Here is a 21,476-nt window from a genome sequence, read left to right on the forward strand (position 1 = left end):
ATCATACTGTATTGTACAGATTTATTTATTGAAATCTGTAATCTCTGCCACTTGCTCGCATTCTGGTGAGCAAGATTGGCTGACTGGTAAAATAGCAATCTGTACACGCCATCACAAGCAACAGCAACAAGAAACCAGTGCTGAGACCAAGACAACCGTCACCCCCTCCCTCACCCCCCCCCATCCCGTGTGTGGAAAGACGTGCGCTTGCGCCTGTAGGAAAATCAAGGTAATCGTTGAGGGCGCAACAGATCAGGGTACATGCGCAGTCGCTGGTGATAGCATTGCGCAGCTGTGTCGTTACTTCCCGATCCCATCTACCCAAATACTTTTGCAATCACATGGGATGTGATCTAGCCCCTTGTGGTGGAATATGGGTTCATACATAAGCTATGAGATACTCCTACAACCTTGTTAGTTTCTCTTGCTGTGCGTTCCACCGAATGATCGATGTACGTACAAATGCAATATGGTACATGTACATGCGCGACTCTGAACGAGGGACAATGCAGCAGACCCGGGGCAGATCGTAAGACTGTAAAGATAGTAGCCCCCTTTTCCAAGTTTAAAATGTCTTTTCTGAACGATCATACTTAAATAGTCTAATGACTCGAATTTTTATTGTCTTATTTTCTGGACAAAACCCAGCAATTGCAACTAAACATAACATTATCGCAAATGGCGCATAAATTTGCATATATAATAGTCGTCTATGTATTCTTATAGTTTTATTCAGCCTCCCTTTCGCAACCGGCGCCGTGGCTTAGTTGGTTAAAGCGCCTGTCTAGTAAACAGGAGATCCTGGGTTCGAATCCCAGCGGTGCCTTCTTTTGCCCTTGTGCCTGATTCTTCTGCAAATGTGAATGTCATTTACAAATGGCTATTTGACCTACAAGATACCGGTATGTTAGACCTGTCATCTTTGACATGTTGATAATTGAAATTAAATGTTTTGCAGAAAATGGTACTTTGTTTTAAAAATTCTTTATTACAGAAGAGTAAACGATGATCAAAATATTTTATGTCCAATATCCCTCATAGAATTTCAGAAAACTGCAAGAGAAATAGCCTTGGGGACAGATATTTGGACTTGCAGAATTTTCAATATTTTGGGTCTGCAATTTGTAGGGGCTAATTTTGAAGCTCACAGTTTTCAACAGTGTACTCTCGACCGTGATGTGGGCCATCCGGGTACTTGACGGTTCTCAGGTCATTTTTGCGTCTCGGGGCGGTGAAAACAAATAATTGAAGTTAGGATTTTTCTACAACCAAACCAATATTCAAAGTGTGAATATGCATACAAATGACATAACTTTTAGGTCTGCTTTTCCACACAATCTCTGTATCCTTCGCTCTTCTGTTGATCTGATCTCTCATTCACTTCGTTCAAGTGCGATTCACCTGCTGATGTCACTCTGTGGTCAAGAATATATGTGAAAATCGAAAATTTGATTTTTTTCCATGGAGGTAACACAGGGATGGTGCCCGGGGGGTGGGGGGATTGTGGCCATTTTGAATTACAAGAGTGGGAAAACACTGAGTAATTTATTTCTGTAGTACCAAACGGTGACCCCTGACTTATATCCTGATTCCAAAAGGTAATAGTTTAAAGTTTCCCAAGGTTTCAGCAAAAGTTTAGGTCTTTCAATTTCAAGATGCATATGACCTTGAACTCACAAATTTTCAACTGTTAATGCAAGCAATGGCCTAATGAGGTGATCAGTTTCAACTGAACAATTGATACAGAAATTGCTGTTTTTGTCAATGCCAAAGAAAAACAAATTTGCCTTGTCAAGCCAGGTGTTGCTAATTTCCATACCTTCTTCCTTTAGACTTTGCTGTATTGCTTGTCACATAATTGTTTGAAAATGTTACTCTTTCAATCTCTTGTCTCAGTCTATGACGATTTGGAAAGGTACAGTCATTAATGTGGGGAAATGTTAAAACGGTCCTTTTGAGACAGGTTTTCAGAATTTGCCAAACAAGTTTTCTGCACTCAATGGGCATACAGTAATCCTCTATGGTACAAGTTCAAGTGAATTGTGATACTTCTTGTTGCCAGGATACTGTACATGTCTTTTCCAACAGAGCTATGATTCAAAATGGTCATAATAGATTGGGATTGGGGGGGGGGGGGGGGGAGGAGTAAAAATTTTAGTTCTAAAGGAATTCCTTTGAAATTAAGGAGTTATCAAAATCATACCCTTTTTCCATACTACATCTAGTTTGGAGTCAGTGTGAAGAAAATCATTTTTTTCTATATTGGCAGCAGCCCTTACTACGTGTATTTATAAGTTTTCGTGATGTTTTCACCTTTTTGGTTTCAATGTCAACTACAGCTTTTTGTCCTACTCCTGTACATGTGTGCTCTGCAAAGTTATTGTTGACAAGTGAATTCTGTCCGGACTAGAATTCAAATGTTAACAACTACAGTACATTTTAAAGATATAGATGCAATATTGACAGAGTAAGTAGTGGGCGTTACGACTTTCTTTGGGAAGTAGAACAAGAATTTCCAATTAACATACAAAACAAAAGAAGTGACAAAAGTCATAAAATGCCATAGCTGCTGGCTCTTTAATTGACATTTTCTTAAATGAGATCACTGACACATGAGCCTGTCAAGAGAACTTTAACAAAGCCTGGCAAAATATTTCGCAGTAACAACCTACACAAATCACCTGTTCTTGCTTTGCTCCACTAGTATTCCCGAATACACAATGAATACCCAATGTGCAATGCAGCTTTCATCTCATATAGTAAACTGGAATATTGAGGCTTGGAGCAGAGTTGTAAAATATATCACAGGCTGCTGCAGAAAATCATGATGCTAGTAGACATTAATCGACCTTTTGAATGTTTCATCATGCTGTATTTGCAAGTCTGGCTGTAATATGTATTAACGCTGTGATCGCAACCTTGGACACATATATACCAGTATCTTCAACATGTCTGGACAGCTAGAGCAGAAAGCTCATAAAGAAGAAACTGAAAACAACATGTAAATATTTATCATTATTTATTAAAAAGAAAACTGTTCCTGTCATAGACCTATCTAGATAGATACATTACACTTCACAAATACCAAGATGTAAGCTTGTTGATGACAAATTAACTAACAAGCATTCGTGTTATAGAAGTGTTGCACACATCAGTATTTCACTAAATGGGCATTGCTCAATATTTTACCACTTTTCGTTCTGAACAATATTAGCATACTGATGAGCTATCAACATGATTTTTATGCACAAACATTGCTTGAAGAAAGTTCCTGTTGCAAAAACTTCAGATGATGAGTGGAATTTCTCCCCATTTTCTTGTGTAAAGGTCCAACTTCATTGTTAGAAACAATACGGCTAGGCTAAACCATTGTGATGAGAAGGGTTAAAATGTAGCAGGGCACTGGCAGTGGTAAGTGATGATGGGCATCTGTGACACACAAAACTGATATCTTGAGCACAGGGCATTTCATTGGATAATTATCCATTCAGACTGTCTGAAGTGATCTAGACATGTACCAAAGAATGACAAGCTGCTTGTGACTGTCTTGAACTTTAAAACTTGGGCAAATGATTGCTGTATCACTGGAAATAAGGAATGTATATCTCGGGAGATGGGGACAATGGCAAACATGGAGCAGGACCTCTCCTGAGGAGTCTAAACTGGGTACGACAGCATGACATCTTGTCTGGCCAACTCCAACAACATAGGATCATCAAAGAATTTATTGATGCTGACATCTTCACTGAGCCCCTGAAAAGACAAAGAAATCCATGTATTTAGTGTGATAGATTTTAAAAATGACGGCCCCTCGTGTCCTGTCAGAGTAAAAGTCATTTCAACAGAGAAATTATTCATATTTTTCCTTACATAAATATTCATTATGATCAGATGCTCATTAAAACAACATCAGCGTGAAATCCACAAAAATTTTGTCTAAGTCAAGAATTGCTTTGGGTTCTTGAAGATTCTAACACCAGAGGATTTAAAGTAATGCAGTTGCTTTCATCTGCAATATTGGTTGCAATTACACAAACTCCATCTTAAAGAAACATACCCTTTTCGCCCTATTTTTTTAAGATCATAAACTTTTAGTAAAGCAATTTTTTGATCCAGCACTGTGAATATGACAAGAGTATTTGAAATCATCCATGGTTGCTTTCATCAGTAATTATGAGTATTTCATCAGTTATATTGGTCACTACTGAACAAGCTCCTTTTTTGAAGACACAAATTCTTTTCACCGAAATTATTTTCCCCAGACAAATCCATAAACTTTAAGACAAAGATTTTGTGATCCAGCACTGAGCTAGCAACCACTACAGTTTGCTTCCTGTGGTAAAGCATGTGAAGCAGAAAATTTGAATCTTTGTATTTATATGAAAGAAGGAACATAAACTTGTGAAAAAGTATGTCTCTCTTTCTCAAACAAATCTGAGAAGTAAAATATAGTGTAACATAATCAATGTCCTGTAACATAATCAATGTTCTAAACTTTCTCAAAAATTCTGATTTTGAAGATTGTGTAGGTCTGCTTGGAATATCAAAATTTTGTCATTTTAAGGAGAAAAGATGTAATACATAGTTTAATACACTGAAGCAACTGTTTAGCAATGTCTACTTCACAGCTCATACCTTACGCCTTCTGGTTTTAATCATGAATTCTCTGGCTAGATGTGTGGCTGGTTGCGGTTCCAGTGGTCTTATGACAATGCTTTTGTCAAGAGGGTCACCTGGCACAATCTGTGGAGAGAAATTGAAAAAAAAAAATTAAATGCTGCCATAGCGAAGTTAAAGCATAAAATTCAATTTTTCAGAAAGCTGTACAAGCATTCACTAGTGGAGTTACAGCATAGATGTTAAAAAGTTGCATTCAGGCAACTAGTTAAGAAATCTGTACCTCACTTTGAGTACTGAATCCAAGCAGTGTACACTATTCGTGGCAAAATAGCCACATCACAGTGGGTTATCGATGACACCTTCAATTTGGAATTCTACTACAACAGTATATCAAAGCAACAAACTAATGGAACATGTCACTGAGTATCCATACTAACTCAATTTGAGTTCAAACGGTTGGATTATATTGCTCACCTGCCAGTGATGAAACACTGAGAGACAAAACGCCTGTCCCTGAGTGTGCGTCCTCAGATCTGTTTCAAATCCAAAGGAGTCAATGGCAGGTATGAAGGCTTTTATGGTGTACAATGGAGAGCCTGGGATTGGTGCATCTTGCGTCACATGACCTCTGTAAATACATCAATAAATGGCAAGATGATTAAAGCTTGACAACAAAATGGTTAAAATGTAAACGATAAGTTTAATGTGTCTGCATATTTAAAATTTTTTTTAGGCTTTCTGTAGGAGTAATACAATTTTTTGTAGAGAAATTGCTTACTTGTCATTGCTGTACATGAAACTTGCACATACAAAAATCAAATAGTAACAAAAAAAAAAGGAAATTACAGTAACATACAAGTATTACACCCAGAAATGAATGTTTAAAAACATAAAGGATCATGATTTTTTGTACCTTCTCCTTGCCAAAACAGTATAGACAGCAGATACGCAGTCAGCTGGTGCTTGCACTTCAACAAAGTAATAGGGTTCCATAAGACGAGGTGTTGCCTGTGGAAAGGTAAAAGGTGAACTTGAATTCAGGCGTATGCCTAAAAGGCGTACATGTTGAGAATCATAACTTTCTTTGATGGAATTAATTTACATGGGGACTGAAATGCATGATGCTACAGTAGACCATTTTCTTTTGCATACAGTAGGTATGCCAAGTACTCCCACACTGTAAACTGATTGATCAGTTTCAAGGACTGATTTATTCTGACTGCTCTATCTCTGTGTGTATTGAAATTTTGAAGTACACAGGAGAGCAAGAATGAAATTTAGACAATGACTTATTTAATCAAAACTCATCACAGGTTACTTAGCAAAGCTGTTTAATACTATTCCAACTTATAAACTGCTGCTGGAGGTCATGATCACAAGCTAATAATATTTCACAGAATAGATAGCACAATGACCAAACTTCTCTGCATGTTTAAAATCTGATTATGGTGGTACGCGCCTAAAAATTGAAAGATTTACTCTTTTACTAAAACTTTCCTCAACCGAACTTTCTACCATTCTGTTGACAAAGCAAGAACAATATCAGGTCATGGTGCACATTTTGGTACCAGAGACACAAATCAGCTAATATTTCTGACATTTGAAATTCAAAATGGCCGCTATCCCTGTCTTAACTGTTTTGGGGAAATTAAATTTTGAGTTTCAAAAAGCTAAGACAATGAAAACATAACTAACTACATGAGCTTCAAAATGCTCCTCCACAAGCAGTAAATCAGCAAAAAAATTCAGAAAATTTTAGAGTCCACACATATCTCCCCGAGTCGCAGTCTACAATATCGTGGTAACAAGAGGACTGAAGCTCACCATGAGGAATGCAGAGTATGCCACTCTCCTGGCTGTTGGAATGATCTGACCACCACCACGGTGTAACGGTTCTCCAGCAATCACTGCATCTAAGATCTTGAACTTGACGTTGCGAATTGCTATGAGGACAAACAAGAGTTTGGTGTCAAAATACTTGACAGATAAACATAATCTAGAGTACACATTCAAAGGTGGCACTTGAATGGGAAAACACAACTTACGAAGTACCTCGTAATATTTGCCTAGTAAAATAATTGTATTCATCTAAACATGGATATTCTTCATTTTCTTGACTCTTGATTTTGCCTCAAAAAGAAATCATTTCACTAAGGAGATCATGAAGTAATGTGAACATTACTTTTTATAACCCTTATCAGTGTTCCCGCTAAGGCTTATTTGCGTGCTAATTGCGCAGTGTCTCCGACTGCTCTCGCGGTGAAATTTCATATTTTGCGCAACTTAGTCTCAGTCATTTCAATCGGTAGTTTTGGAAACGATAACTCAGGGCGAAATGTGCGATCTCTGGGTAGATTTTACTTCCATGTTTCGAGTTTAGCGCCCGTGGTGGCGCTGTTGCCACCAACGTTCATTGTACATTGTGACGTACCTCAATAAATTAGCATCTACATGAACGACCCAGCTGTGAGGCAACTCAGGCATATCTCAAGTTGCGCACCCTCTCGAGTCCTTAGAGGGAACACTGACCCTTATCTCATATAGTTCAACTGTCTACACCCCATCCCCACCACATACACATACACACAAACATACACACACACTCGGTTGTACTTACGTTCATCACAAAGTGGTCCTTCCCTGGTGCCCCACTGGAACCCTTGAATAATACTGTCCTTCACAGAGTTCAACAGACCTTTGTCCACCTGAGAATCAAGACAAACTGTGAACATGAAGTACATCTTCCTGCCACACAAGACTGGGAACTGCCTTTTATGGATCATGACAGGATTAAAAGTTAAATCTCAGAACAATTTCATATTAGTTCCCGTGACTGAAACTTATGATAGATGACACAATTGTGACAATTAGCAAATCTACATAATCTAGATATAGAAGGTGTTTTCCTTTCCCCTCACCTTATAATTATTTTGAATGATGCTGTGGTATATATTCAACTTCCGCAATTACAAGTGGCTCAGTTGAAAATGCTAGTCAGGAATTTGTACTATTAAATACTGAATGTTATATGACCATGTTCATAATCCTATGGATATCACTCTACCATAAACTCTTTTGATATTATTAGAAACTTGTGATAATCCTTATCTCCGTTCATAGCAGGAAATCTAAAATTGACACAACTTAGTCATACCTCAGAGGGCAACGTATCATCAACAAGGATGTTGGGTCCTGTGGCGTCTGGACCAAATGCCCAAATGGAACGAGCAGCAAGCAAATCCCAGTCATATTTGGTCTGGAAAAATTCTCCAAGACGCTTCCTTGAAATGGAAAACAATTGACACACAATAATGGGTCAAAGAAAACCTTCTAGGCATGAAGTATATTAGCACACTGATGTTCTGTGACTGACTAGTCTGTATTAATGACATATAAAGTTATTTCCACTGCACGTTTTCTTATTAGGGTCATCATTTTCCATCAATCCTGTCCCCCTCCCCCATTTCTCTGTATATAGGTCCACAATCAATATTGGAAACAATGAGCTTAGGGCAAAACATGGTAGTGAAAGGGTTTAACAGTTTCACTACCAGACTTTGGTATACCCCACTTTTACTTTCAACATGATGGATGGGCCTCTACACGAAGGCTTGGAGTGATGGAGTTTCAGGGTTAAGATTCATTCATCATAAATTTCCAGATCTGTGATTACTGTCATATCATTCCTCCGACAAATATTTTCAGTACACTTCCCACATACCTTGCCATCTACAGATGCTTACATCAATTCAAGAAAGCTATAAAGAAATATTCACCTGTTCCATGTAATCTGCACCACTTCATTTTCAATGTCTTCTGCTAGACCTTTCTCAAGAGGTTCTGCAATCATTGTTAGTTTGTTTCTGCAAAGCAAGGGTATGGTTCACTCAGAATCTGATACTTTCCATTACTTTTCAAAGGCCAAGTGAAATGGTCTTTGCCCAGGTTTATGTATGCACTGGAATAACTTTATGGGATGTATTCAACATGGTATTTTAACCAAAGAAGTTCACAGAAAAAATCTACGAGTTACGGATGACACTTCAGATCGACCATTCTTTCCACCACAAATCACGTGAAGAGGCCACTCCTAATGTTTGTGTGTAAGACCATTTCATGGTCCCCTTTATCACACAATGAGTAGTTTGATGAGACAGAGGTTGTCTTGTTCTGCCTGTCATCTTTCTGCAATTATCAAACATGGTAACAAGAGGCCACGGCAGACATTTTGCTTCCAAATCTACATAAAGCAGCCTACAAACTCTAGCTCACATAACACACTTGCCTAGAACATCCTTAAAATTACATTTTGTCATTTTCAATCTCAATACAATCCAAAAGACTGAAGTACAACACTTGTCATTAGATCCATGTCACAGATTGTCAATGCCAAATCACAGAAATTTTGTCATGAAACATTGATCAAAATCCTGAAACAATCTTGCAAGCATTTCACACGGCTACAATACTGTTTTACCTCATAATAACTTGTAGCTCAAGTAAAGGGTAAGTGCACACACTTACTTTTTGTTGGGTGTTTCAGCAAAGCATTTCAGTGACGATGTCTCCACCACTGTCTCACAGAATGACACAACAGGGTCTGCCACTTTGATATCTGATGAAGAACACAATGAATGAGCAAGAATAAATATCTGCTTGCAAGAAATTCATACAAAGTCCACCTTGGTGTACAGGTACACTTACTCCATATTAAAACAGGTCCGAATTTTACAGTTGATTCAAAATCAGACAATGCACAACTCCCAGTATTTTGAAAGTTATAGAATCTGCCCAAATAATGTCATCTCTTTGACTAGTCACAGCTCATCAGTTTCCAGATCCCTGTATCATGACGAAATAGTACTAAATACAATTTCTCTCTCCTATGTTCTACGTTCTTTCTGGATATTTGCCTGTTTGCAGCTGATACACAAACACAATTATCTGTCTTTATGTGAAGAATGTCATTGAATTTAAACATGCACTTCACGTCAAAGTCTCTGTTTTTGTCAAGGAACCTATTGAATTTCACCATGGTAGATACCAGGGTTTCCTTATTTGAGTGAATCAATGAAATGACACCAGAGTTCCCAAACCAGTATGTACCAGGTACTCAAACCTCTCAAACCTCAGCAAAAATGCTGTAAGGGGTATGTAGTTTTGACAACTGTACACATACCGTTCAATCTCATATGAAATGTAATTCACTGATAGCGAGTATTTCTATTCTAGTAAAGTTATAAATCTGATTCAGTTTAAACAAATTTGATTTCCTCTTTGTCTGAGAGTTCATCTTACCAATCTCTGAATACATTTTTCTCAGGTCATGCATGACACAGTCTAAATAGAGTTCTCCGGTACCAAGGACAACATGCTCTCCAGATTCTTCAACCTGAAATACATCAAAACAGTACAAAAGCTGACTGAGAATTTAACCAGTATTGAAAACAGAAGCTAATCAAAGATAGGTTTTTGTAATTTGTATTTCTGAATTTCTACCACTGTACAAAATTACAAGTTTTTAGTTCACTCAAGTTACAAATTTGCAATTTAAACCTCTATTAATTCTGGCAGCTGGACCTTATGATTCAAATGGCAGAAGTTTCAGATTACTGACACAAACCTATAGTAGCAGACACTACAGATCAAGTACAAATATCGACCAGTAAACACATAGCTTGATAGTGACTAGTCCACTGAAGTCTGTGTCTGCATATCACCTACCTTTGTGGTCAACAAGGGGTAGCTTTTGTTGACTTTTCTCAGACCGTCCAACATTTTTGGCAACTCTGAGGGATTGACGGGCTCCACTGCTATCTTTATGACTGATGTAGTGTTGAATTTCAGAGGTCTGAAGATGTATGCCTGAAAATGGTTACGACATTGATGGTGAAGTTTTCATCACAAAGTACAACCCAATCCATGCAGATTTCCTAATGTGTAACTAGTTCTGATTATGTGTCAATGGAGAAAACTTGACGACAACTCAAAAGTTTACATGCTGAGCAACAAAATCTTACGTCTGAAAATTACAAATTCATAGAATGAATCATTTTTGAATTTTAAAAGAAATTAAATTCAAGGATCAAATAATCTTTGATTCAAGAAATTGTTGTGCTTTGACTATTTTGAATGAGATGTACATATATTCTTGCTCACTAGTGGAAAAATGTCACAATATAAGATTTGTCTAGTTTTCAAAATGTAACACCTTCTGTTTGTACTGTGCACAGAGCTATGAATGTATGATCTGAAGGATTATACAACATTAAACCACACACAGTGTTAATTTGAATGAAAAGTCCAGTCCATCAATAATCTACAGATACCATACCTCTTCATTGCCCCTTGGTTCTGTTATTGTAGCAGTCTTTGTGATGGGTTGGTCAATACCTTCTATGAGGACCCAGTTACCAGCGGGCACTCTGTTTACTTCAATTTTATACCTGCAAAGTAAAACAAACAACCTTGTAATTTCTCCCTTACAACTTTACTTTCAATCTGCCACATTGCGTGTCTATATACTGCCATATTTTGTAAGTACTTGACACACTTTCCATGCAAAAACCATACTTACTTTGCAACTGCATTGGCAATCAAAATTTATCCAACAATAATATACAATATGTTATTTTCAGATATCTAAGACAGGAACCATTCCCTTCTTGGCAGTACTATGACTATGTATACTTTGTTAACATTGCAGAAAAACTTGTTAAGGTTGTGTGAGCCTCGGAAATGCAAGACTTTTCTCTATGGAAATTTTAAACCAATTGATTTTGTTCCCTTTCAAAATTACCCAATATTTACTCAAAACTTGAAATTCAAAATGGCTGCCAACCCTGTGTTAACTCTATGGGAAAAAATTAAATTTTCTGGTTTCTAAAAGTATGCTGTTGAAAACTTTACCTACTCAATGAACTTCAAAATGAGGCCCTACAAGCGGTAGACAAGAAAAGTATTATAAAAGTTTGAGAGTCCGAATATCTGTACCCAGGGTGCATCCTACCGTAGTCATTGAGTTTAAGTACCAACAGCAAGAAAAGTATCTACTGTGTATCAGAACAGTGGATATTGTGATATGACTGATATAATTGGTGTTTTGATGTCTACCACCACACGTAGACCCAGACAGAAGTATCTGCTGAACCTATTTGCCTGATGAGGACTCACCTTGCTTCCGATATCCAGAGTCTTCCCACTTGACAGATTCTGGAATCCTCCTCGTCTTCCAAGGTGTAGTTCTCTCCCAACACACGTACGTCAGAATTGGCATGCATGGTACCGCTCAACACACGGCCAAACGCATGGAAACTAACTCCATCTTCCGTGCTGTACATCTTAGTCACATGCACCATCAGAGGTCCCTGAAAGTGAAGATTTCACAGATGATATTTCTTGATGCTGGTCCTATTCTCTCTCTGTGCATATCTAATTTGCTAGCGTTTGTTTTATGGTGAATTTTCATTCACTTGACACAATTTGCAGTCTTATCTCATCAGGAACAATTACCCAAGCATTTTGATGTGTTTTCACAATTAATGCTCAGAAAGACAGTGTGTTGAACCAAATCTATCAAACAATTTCTTGTTACTGTAAAAATAGTCTAATGGACGGAACAATTTTGTAACAATGGAAAGACAGGTCATAAATCAATCAAAATGAATGCTTCAGCAACTTTGACATATTCTGCCACCCTAAATAAGGCAGTATTTCAAGCCAATATGGTGCCAGACTTGTATTTGTTTGTTTGTTTGAATTACTTACCTCTTGGTCACACTCCACCATGGTGTCTACAAGTTCTGTGTCTAATGGGCCTGTGTAGATATGCTCAACCTTGGTCTTTGCATACTTAGCTGGTGATTTGATGTGCTGAACACACATATCAACAAAACCTGATCAAGTAAGAAAACAGAAACATAGACCAACAGTAAGTCAAGATGTTAGGCAGCAAAAGTCATATCACTTTACATACATACAGACATACATACATACAGACGTACAGCCAACGGACATCAATTGTTTCTATCAGCTCTAACTTATATATACCAGTGTTCTCAACAAATAAAAAAATTAAGTGGGTGGCTAATTTACATATCATTTGCATAATATTTACATAATCACTTGCATACTATTTACATATTTTGACCAAATATTGCTGATAACACACTATGCACTACAGTTTAACTGTAAAAATTTAGTACATCCTTAAGAAGTTGCATAAGCTCCTACCCTTGTTTAACTCAAATAAAGAAAGGTTAGGAGAGTAAAATATACTGTGAGTGTTACAGTTGGTAAAATTGCTCAGATCAAAGAAACTATTAAAAGATATAAAACAATGAGATTGAAGTTCCCGTGACAGCATCGCTAGGAAAATACAACGTTTTTCAGTACGTTTATCAGTGTTCTCTGACCCTGCGCACCCCCGATATCAAAATGGAAGAGTCCCACTCTGATGTCTTAATCTGCCATATTGTTTACAGTATTTTCTTCATTCATGTACGCGATCTGAGTTTTCATTCTCTTCACATGCGTTTTCATTTGTTTAAAGCAATTAACGCTCCATCTGTTAAGAGTTTTTACCGCTGACTATAACAATTTTCATTGCTATGTTGCTGTTTACACAAGATACTGACAGTTTGATCTTGGAAACTTGAGTTGCTTTTACGTGCAGCCAACGCATGCCGGTGACAGACAGTTCCCTAAGCTATGCTACGCTGTTGTGTTGATCTGCAGCATACATGATGTCTTCGTTCATAGTTTACTTTTTATTTCAAGATGTGAGTCAAACAGAAATTTCACCAAATTGCCTCTTGTGTGTCTAGGGAATGTGTAATCAGTTTGATTTCAAAATATTTCGTCAATTAAGAGCGGAAATTGTCGCTGACTTTTGCTGTCTTTTGACTATGGTTGTATAATAATTTTTTTCTGTCAATTTCTTTGGATGGGTCGGTGGAGTCAAGGGTGGGACGTGTGAAATTGTTCTGTTGTTAACACTATTCATACAAATTGAAAGGTGTAATAACAAGTGACATTGTAAGACAAAGAAGCTACAAATAATCAGTCTTCCTTTCGTGTGATCGTACCGAAGTTGACCAGTCAATGCCATTGTGAACATTGCGGCTGAACCTCATAGCGTCGTGGCATAAAAACATTGCCATAAACCATAACGCCACCCCAGAACAAAGGCTGACGGTGGGTTTCAAAAGCATGGGGGGCCGAAAATTAAACTGGGCGGCGTAGATTTTATCTGGGCGGCCGTGAAATTAAAGTGGGCGCACCACCCACTTAAAAGGCGCCGTGGAGAACACTGTATACATATGAACATTTTTATATCTACCCTAAGATTCATAGGGTTTCCCGGTCATTTCACCGTTCACTGTCATTCTGATTATACTTTGTTTATTTTTGTGTTCCAAGAGCAATTTTTCTTGAAAAGATGCTTTTTGAAGAAGTATCAGACATTGAACAATTTCCAAAGCTAGGAATAGTTCACCTCATTAATTTATGCAGCACAGTTCCATTCTGGCAAAAACTTGCTACAACTACAAGTACTTATAAACAGGTATCAGAATGCACACTTTGTCAGTAAATATTGTTCACTTGAAATGCAATTTACCTGTGAAACAGCCAAAGAATTTCTTGCAGACCAGTCTCATCAGAGGCCGTATGTTCATCTTCAGTTCTTCTTTGGTGAGTCTGATTCCTAGTTCATCAAGAACAGCTGGAAGTGTGGAGTCTACATCTCCAATCACCTGAATCCAAATGAATCAAGTTAAGTATTGCATGTGTACAACTCTATACTTGGTAAAGGTGGGTGAATAAAAATAGGCCTTGATCATTTGTAACAGTTTATCATGCATATCTTTGTATTTCATGCAAAACTGTTTGAGTTTCATGAACACAAATATTTAAAATAGCTTCAGGCGAACTAATTCTAAATGGGATCTGCCCAGTACAGCTGAACGCCATGCATTTAGTTAGTCCTGTTTGGAGTATAACTTCCCTGTACTGAGTTCAAAACTCTAAAACAATTACTTGAAAATGTGATCACAAATATGTGAGAGAATCTTAAACCACAAACTTGAATCGAGTCTAGTACAACGCTATGGTGAGTAATTGGTAAGTGTTTGATGCGACACAAAAAGGTGTCTCTCTATGGTTATTTTCTCTCGTACGATGGAAGTGAAAGCGAGTTATGACAAGGAACTGACACAGAATGGATCAAAGACATGCAGATATTTGATATTCTGGTATGTACGCACAGATTTTCAGCATCCTTGTTACAAAAATTAAAGTTATTTGAATCTAGAGGAATCTTCCCCCTCACTAGTCATTGGCTTCCGTTTTCCTCATTGATACTCATTTTACAAATCGTTCGGTGACACAGTAGCTTACGATACGCCTTTTGAGAATTGCTAATTTACAAAGAAGACATTTTAAACCACAGAATAGAGGTCTGCTCGTGTACTAAGAACACAAATTGAAATCTGTAACTCAGTGAGCAATATTCCTGTGACACTGTGTTACAATCAGATAAGTCTACCTTTCATCGAATAGGTATTTCAGGGTATGTGGTAGTTTCCTTACCTGGGCAAACAACTTGTACAAGGGCTCCAGGATAAATTCCACAAAGCTTCTCTGTGCTGAGCTGTGGGGTGGTTTCTTGGTGAATTTACGTCTGTCAAATAGTACAAATGTGAATATTTCTCTTAAATAAATAAATACAGACATGTACTCTTTCAAATGCATCAGACACATGGCAACACTGAATGATTTCTAACAGGAAAACATTTCATCATGGAAACATGTTTTGGTTTTACCTATTTTTGCCTAATTTTTCACTTGACAGTGGTTAAGAATATATTTACCAAGATTTCTGTCAGAGGCAAAGCTATCTGACACTTAGTAAAGATGTCCAAAGAATGTATTTTGTATTTATAGCACTACATGGTGAGTTGCTACAAGCAATTGAAAAGGTTCTGTGAAATTTTTTGGAAAGGGTGAAGATATTCAGCTTAAATTAGCATTAACAGTTCTTAACTTTACCTCGGAGTAGTTTTGTATATTATGAAAAGGCAAAGGTAGATGTTAACCAAAAGGAAGATACATATCAAATGTTCTGGTGGACGGTTTGGACTAACTCAGAGACCGCCACACGACAACTAACTGTATCCAAAGAGGTATGTTTTATTTGTTAAAGGGCCAGTGGCTGTAACTTTTGATGATTAATTTTCACTATTTTTGAATTGTATACTGATGGCAAGTTTTTGTTCTATTCCCCAAAGCATGTGGAAACATCTAGTATTTAGCTTGTAAACAAAAGTGTCTATACATGTAAAATGCACTGTTATTGTTTACAGTTGAATTCTAGTTCAGCCTTATATTCACTCATCAACTATAACATTGCAGTTTACACATGTACAGGCTGAGTTGACAAGCTGAATACCGTGTATCTACACAAGCTTTGCAGAGTAGGACAAGAAACTGCAGTTGACATTAAAACAAAAAAATTAAATTGAAAAAAATCATCAATAGTTGCAGTTATTGTTTCTGTAAGAAAGGCACCCACGGACAGGCAGGTCATGACATAAACCAAATGTTTGTGTTTGAACAATGAATACAGCAACATTCAAACAACAAACAATGTGAAAGAACACATTCTTCTTCAGATGTACTCACGTTTTGCTATTGAAGTAGATATCACCCCACAGTCTCTTGGAGAACTCCACATAGTTGACGCCACCATAGGTGTTCTCGTAAATCTTACAGAAAGACGCGAGGGTGAAGCACAGAGCGTACTGTGAGCTGGCAAAGCAGACATTGCCTAGCAACGGCGACACCATGTAATCATTGTCATCTTCTGCATAGGTACTGTAATGTACAAAGACACAAAACTCAATCAGTGTCACAGAAACTGGTACTGCAATACAGGTCTCTGCACATGATATCAAACATGATAAAATATACTATTCTTTATATTCAACTACTAACACAGCAATGGAATGTAAAGGTCCCCATATTTGCAGTGTTTGGAACTCACTATTTCAAGGTGATAAAATTGTATCTTGAGTGTATTTGTTACTGGTTGTTCCATCACCATACATCAAAGTATCAGGTGTCTCCAGAAGTCTTTTCTGAAATTTCACTCTGAGCTCACTCTCAAATGGATTTCATCAAAAGTTTTTGTGTACGCTAACACTATGTTGGCACAAAGTGCAAACAGAAATTAATTTCTTGATCGTGACATTTTTTGTGGTGCAAGGAAGATACTGCAACGGCCGGGCTTTGGGAAAGAAAGTGAAGTGACCACTGTCAATGTCATCATTCATGCTCTTATATATCGGAAATCTAATCTGTAACTGACATTACTACTTCATGAAAACAGACCTGAATCTTTGCCCCAATTTTCCTTTGCACAGGTCCACAAAACTCACTGCTAACAATAGATTTGGGAGGAACCATGACAGTGAAAGGGTAAACACTTATTTGGAATTTTGAGCTGGGCCGCCAGTGAACCTGGGTTGGTGCTTACCTCAACAGGGCATTTACTTCATCCAGTATGTGTTTTAATTTGTAGTATGCATCAGTTGGTGGCAGTTTCAACTCAAGAATCAGTCTGTCCACTTTATTGATGCAAATACACACAGCAAGCCTCTCCTGTACTGCGTGTTTGATGAGACGCTCTGTGTTCAACATGACGCCCTCAGCAGCGTCAATGAAGATGATCACGCCATCTGAGAGTCGGAATGCCGATGTCACCTCATCTGAGAAATTCACATGGCCTGTTGTACGTAGTAGAATAAAACATTTGTAAATGCACTGAATTCTAGATGGTCAATATGAAATGCCTTCCACATGTTTTCAGGCTTTTCTTTGACAGTTTTTACACTATAGCAAAAATTTCAATAAAACTTACAGAATAAACATTCCATGTCAGTAAAATCATAAAAACAATATTGACAAGCTAAAACTGTGTAAAATGCTTTAAAAACGTGAAAACATAAAAACACTGAAAATACTTTCAAATGATGCCTGTAACTGCAGCAACATGAATGCTGTTTGGCAGTGTAATATAAATAAAGACTCTGGCTTTGTTTCAGACTTAGGCTTTCAGTGCACAGGACAAAATATTATTTGCAACATTGACGAAGAAACTTGTTTGAGTATTAACGTAACAGGAAACCCAATCAGTTTACACTGAGACAGAAAGTAAACTTGCCCGGAGTATCGAATACATTCATGAGATACGATTTGTCCCTTGTATCCTGCAGAACTAATGTAACCGGTGTAGACTTTATGCTTACTCCTCTCTGCATAGATAAACAAAAACAACAAATTTTGTATACCACATATGTTTCTTACCCAATCGCAGCAAGATGTATTGTTTCCCATAATATTTCATTCAATTCCATTTGCAATATCTACCACCTACTGCTTCAAGGCAACGTGGATGTCCGATATTACACAAAACATATGTAGCATCAATTTCCTGGAAAATCACCATGCATTCACCCCTTTCCATCGCCACATCTTTGGTACAGTCCTATTGGCAAAGCCATACAGCACAGTAGAACTATTGCGGCTAAAAGAAATGGGTCTCTCAGTCTGATCATCTTCTAGAACGACTGTATGAAATGATCTGAAATACTGGAAACCAACTTACCTCTACTTCTGTGAAGAGAGTGTCACAGTACCTCAGCTGCAATAACACATCAGAAAATTGTTTAGAAAATTCATTACCAGCAATCTACCATAGTTAATTACATTTTCATTGCAACTCAGTATGATAAAAACATAACAAAATTACTACCGGTATGTTAGTCATGAGACATTGTGTATCCAATAAGATATTTTTTAGATGTCATATCAAATTGGTCAAAATCACAGAGTCTACAAGATCGCTGATGCCATATCATACCAGATCAAGTCAGTTTACATTACAGTGTTAATCCATGGTGTGCAAAGACAGTGAAAATTCCCTTTTCTGTTTTTGCCAAGGGAGTCTTCAATTGATCAAGCTGTTACAACATCATACAACGCATTTTCGTCCGTCAACATCAAGTACAAAGGACACTGGCATTAATGAACTTGACCTAACAGCAACAGATATACCTGTCGACTGGAGCAGAATTCTGTTAATATGAATTGAGGTAAAAACATTCAGATTGCTGTCTTATGCACATACCACATTACACTTACAGTAACTCACAGAATACATATTCTCAATGGCCTTACCCGTTTGTCTTCCTTGGTTCTAAGTTCAGGATGAGTTTGTTCCAGCAAACAGTCAACAAATGCAGTCTGTAACAGCAATTTGAAACCAATGTCATTAAATCTTGATATTCCTAGCAAACCATGGAGCAGGAACAGACAAGGAACATTCACAATGAGAGTTTAAAGTAAAGAAAAGAGTTGAAAATCACCATGGCTTGAATGATTACCATTAACGGGAGAATATTAGCAAACCAATCATTTAATATAAAATGTTCCTTTTATTTGAAGGACAGTCATTGTTTACTCATGGCTAAAATCTTATTTCCCACTAATCTGACACGAAAATAATTAAAGGACTCTGAAAATCCCCATTCCTTTATCCATTCCCATCAGCCCTGTCTGCCCATCATTGGGTCTATGAACCAATGAAGTAGTTTACCTTTCCATGATGAAGATGACCAGCCAGTGTGACATTGCGGATCAGCTCGGCATTATCCATCAGGTCAGCTAAGTATCTGTAATACAAACAAATGCAAAATTATATACATTTTAACTTGTCTATGGATGCTGACATTTCTGTGCCTGGCTGTGGTTCATTTTTAAAGATTATACATCCTTCAAAATTGATAATCTTACAAGTTTTGCCCATAACTTTGCTCAAGGAAACTTTGAAGTAAATACTTTAAAATCTTTAAAATCACAAGACAAAAATTCTGGACACACAACTACTCATCAAAGGACTAATTTGCCTAAATTTGACCCATTTGAATATTTGATTGGAGATTGCATTCACTGTGTAATGTTTCTCTTTAGCTTTCAAAACTGTTCACTCAATGCATTGCTGTAAAGAATGGAAACACTGACTGTCCTGTGGGCACTCTCTGCTATAGGTATGGTAGGGAGAATGATCATTGTGTTTTTTACATTGATAATACATTTACTATGGGAAGAGTTTGATTATCAAGCTGGACAGGGACTTGGCAAATATGTAGAACAAACTAAAATATGTGGGCTCAAAAAGAAAGTTATCTGGAACTTTAAAGTGACCACTGCTTTCAACCTTACATTTCCACAATGTGGTTATACTTTTTGTAGCTCTTAGTGACATATCAGACCCCAAGGACAATTTCATCTTTTTTTTCAAAACTTTATAAAGTTTTGGAAAACCACAAAGCATCCTGTGTTTGACCTACTCCATATCATAGGTTGTCACGGGAAGCTCCTGCTCCACCAAGGAGAACTTTTTTACTTTCACCGGCGCAATGATAGGTTCTGTTAGAGGTTGGGTATCTTCTTCTTGGACGATTGTTTCCACATCACGGCCGTAGACTTCCTCTGCGGTTGGGTAATATTTCTTGTCCTCGTGAAGGACAACAGCTTGAGAGGTAACACCTTCGTCCATGGGCTCATCCATGTCATCCTCATCCTACAGGCACAGGAACGGCACCATACAAGATAAATTTCAGAAAGCTGATTTAAGATCTAAACACAGAACCTTGAATAACAATATGAAAAACTTACTATCTGAGAGCAACGTACTGTATTTCCGAAATTACCGAACACTTTTTACTGCAAGTTTGGTGCCAACCTTCTGGTCATTGTTGATTGACAGGGATTTACTAGTCTTTGTATGCACACTCCTGTGTGCACATCCACCGTAAAGACAATGATAGATCTCAGATCTTTTCCTTTGCATTATCATCCGGAACAAAAACTGCATCTAGTCTGCAACTTCCCTTTTACTCTCTCAGACATAAGCACTTATAACTTCGAAGTTTGATGATATTTCCAGGCATGAAACGGGGGTTTTCTGGAGTCAATACGTCAGCTACACGGTTGGATAGACAGTTTAACTGCTGTCAATCATGGTATCATCGATTGCGATACACCAAAATCCTACTTACCCCTTCATAATCGTATCTTTGATCATCATCTCGATCTGGTATGTCTTCGTCGGAATCACTTGCCAGTTCTGGTCCGATGTAGTTCCCAAACTCGTCGTAAAGGTCGGCATCCATTATGAAAGAGATCACTTCAGTTCTTTAGTTTACTTCTTGTTGCGCGACGCGGAGTGCAAGTACCGTCCTGTTAAAATGTGGGCAGACTGCATGAACCAAACTGGTTACCGGAACATACAAAATCTTTCTTTTCCCGGAAGCTGTCCTCCAATAACCACGTTGAAATCGAATACTGTGTGGACAAGTTCAAAATCTCCGGAGATTCACAACAAAACAACTCTAGGCAGAACGGCGTGAGCAAGATGGCTGCCCCCAGACGCAATGTGAACGCACGCTCCTTTCTCCATTCTGCCGTTGGTGGCAGCATTAAGCTAACCCGACTCACTCGGCGGCGTCCGGGCGGGTCCGATGGGTACGAAATATTGTAAATCGGAAATTTGAATTGACTGTTCCAGAGCGAATACGGAGTGAGGAAGACTGTTAGTTTTATTGCAATTCCCGTGTTATCATCACTTACTTGTAAAGCTTTTTGCATTCATTTCGGCTCGAACCAAGATTCCGAATATATATTCAATGTTCTACAACACACAAACAAAAAAGGGTCTGCATGTTCATGGACCTCCTTCAAAGCATCGTAGCCAGGAGACCTGGAAACTGTGCCAACATCAAATTAAAACCGAC

The 21,476-nt window shown here is 37.8% G+C and overlaps 1 protein-coding gene and 1 non-coding gene across 2 annotated transcripts; one reads left to right on the forward strand and one right to left on the reverse strand.

The window, feature by feature from the left end:
- Nucleotides 1-752: 752 nt before the first annotated feature.
- Trnat-agu (transfer RNA threonine (anticodon AGU)) lies at nt 753-826 on the forward strand. Its single transcript has one exon. It is a non-coding gene; the product is annotated as a tRNA-Thr (tRNA).
- A 2,176-nt stretch (nt 827-3,002) lies between these two features.
- LOC139140053 (116 kDa U5 small nuclear ribonucleoprotein component-like) lies at nt 3,003-21,136 on the reverse strand. Its single transcript, XM_070709056.1, has 24 exons — nt 20,742-21,136; nt 20,031-20,263; nt 19,277-19,352; nt 18,859-18,924; nt 18,287-18,322; nt 17,843-17,933; nt 17,156-17,405; nt 16,303-16,494; nt 15,211-15,301; nt 14,240-14,375; nt 12,388-12,515; nt 11,794-11,987; nt 10,955-11,066; nt 10,345-10,485; nt 9,919-10,012; nt 9,145-9,235; nt 8,397-8,483; nt 7,775-7,901; nt 7,238-7,325; nt 6,445-6,563; nt 5,534-5,628; nt 5,095-5,248; nt 4,636-4,743; nt 3,003-3,753 (listed from the first exon to the last, which is right to left on the reverse strand). Exons 1-24 carry the CDS (start codon nt 20,853-20,855, stop codon nt 3,658-3,660), a joined length of 2,919 nt encoding a protein of 972 aa, XP_070565157.1. The 5' UTR covers nt 20,856-21,136; the 3' UTR covers nt 3,003-3,657.
- Nucleotides 21,137-21,476: the final 340 nt, after the last annotated feature.

The sequence above is a fragment of the Ptychodera flava genome, chromosome 9, assembly GCF_041260155.1.
Source record: "Ptychodera flava strain L36383 chromosome 9, AS_Pfla_20210202, whole genome shotgun sequence".
In the NCBI taxonomy this organism is placed as follows: Eukaryota; Metazoa; Hemichordata; class Enteropneusta; family Ptychoderidae; genus Ptychodera; species Ptychodera flava.

Excerpts from the sequence above, each read along its gene's own strand:
- LOC139140053 (XM_070709056.1), bottom strand. The coding sequence starts at position 20,855 with ATGGATGCCGACCTTTACGACGAGTTTGGGAACTACATCGGACCAGAA. Across the intron at positions 10,486-10,954 it reads AACCAAGGGGCAATGAAGAG|GCATACATCTTCAGACCTCT; the intron begins GTATGGTATCTG and ends AACCATTTTCAG. Across the intron at positions 10,013-10,344 it reads ACCCCTTGTTGACCACAAAG|GTTGAAGAATCTGGAGAGCA; the intron begins GTAGGTGATATG and ends GATGTATTTCAG.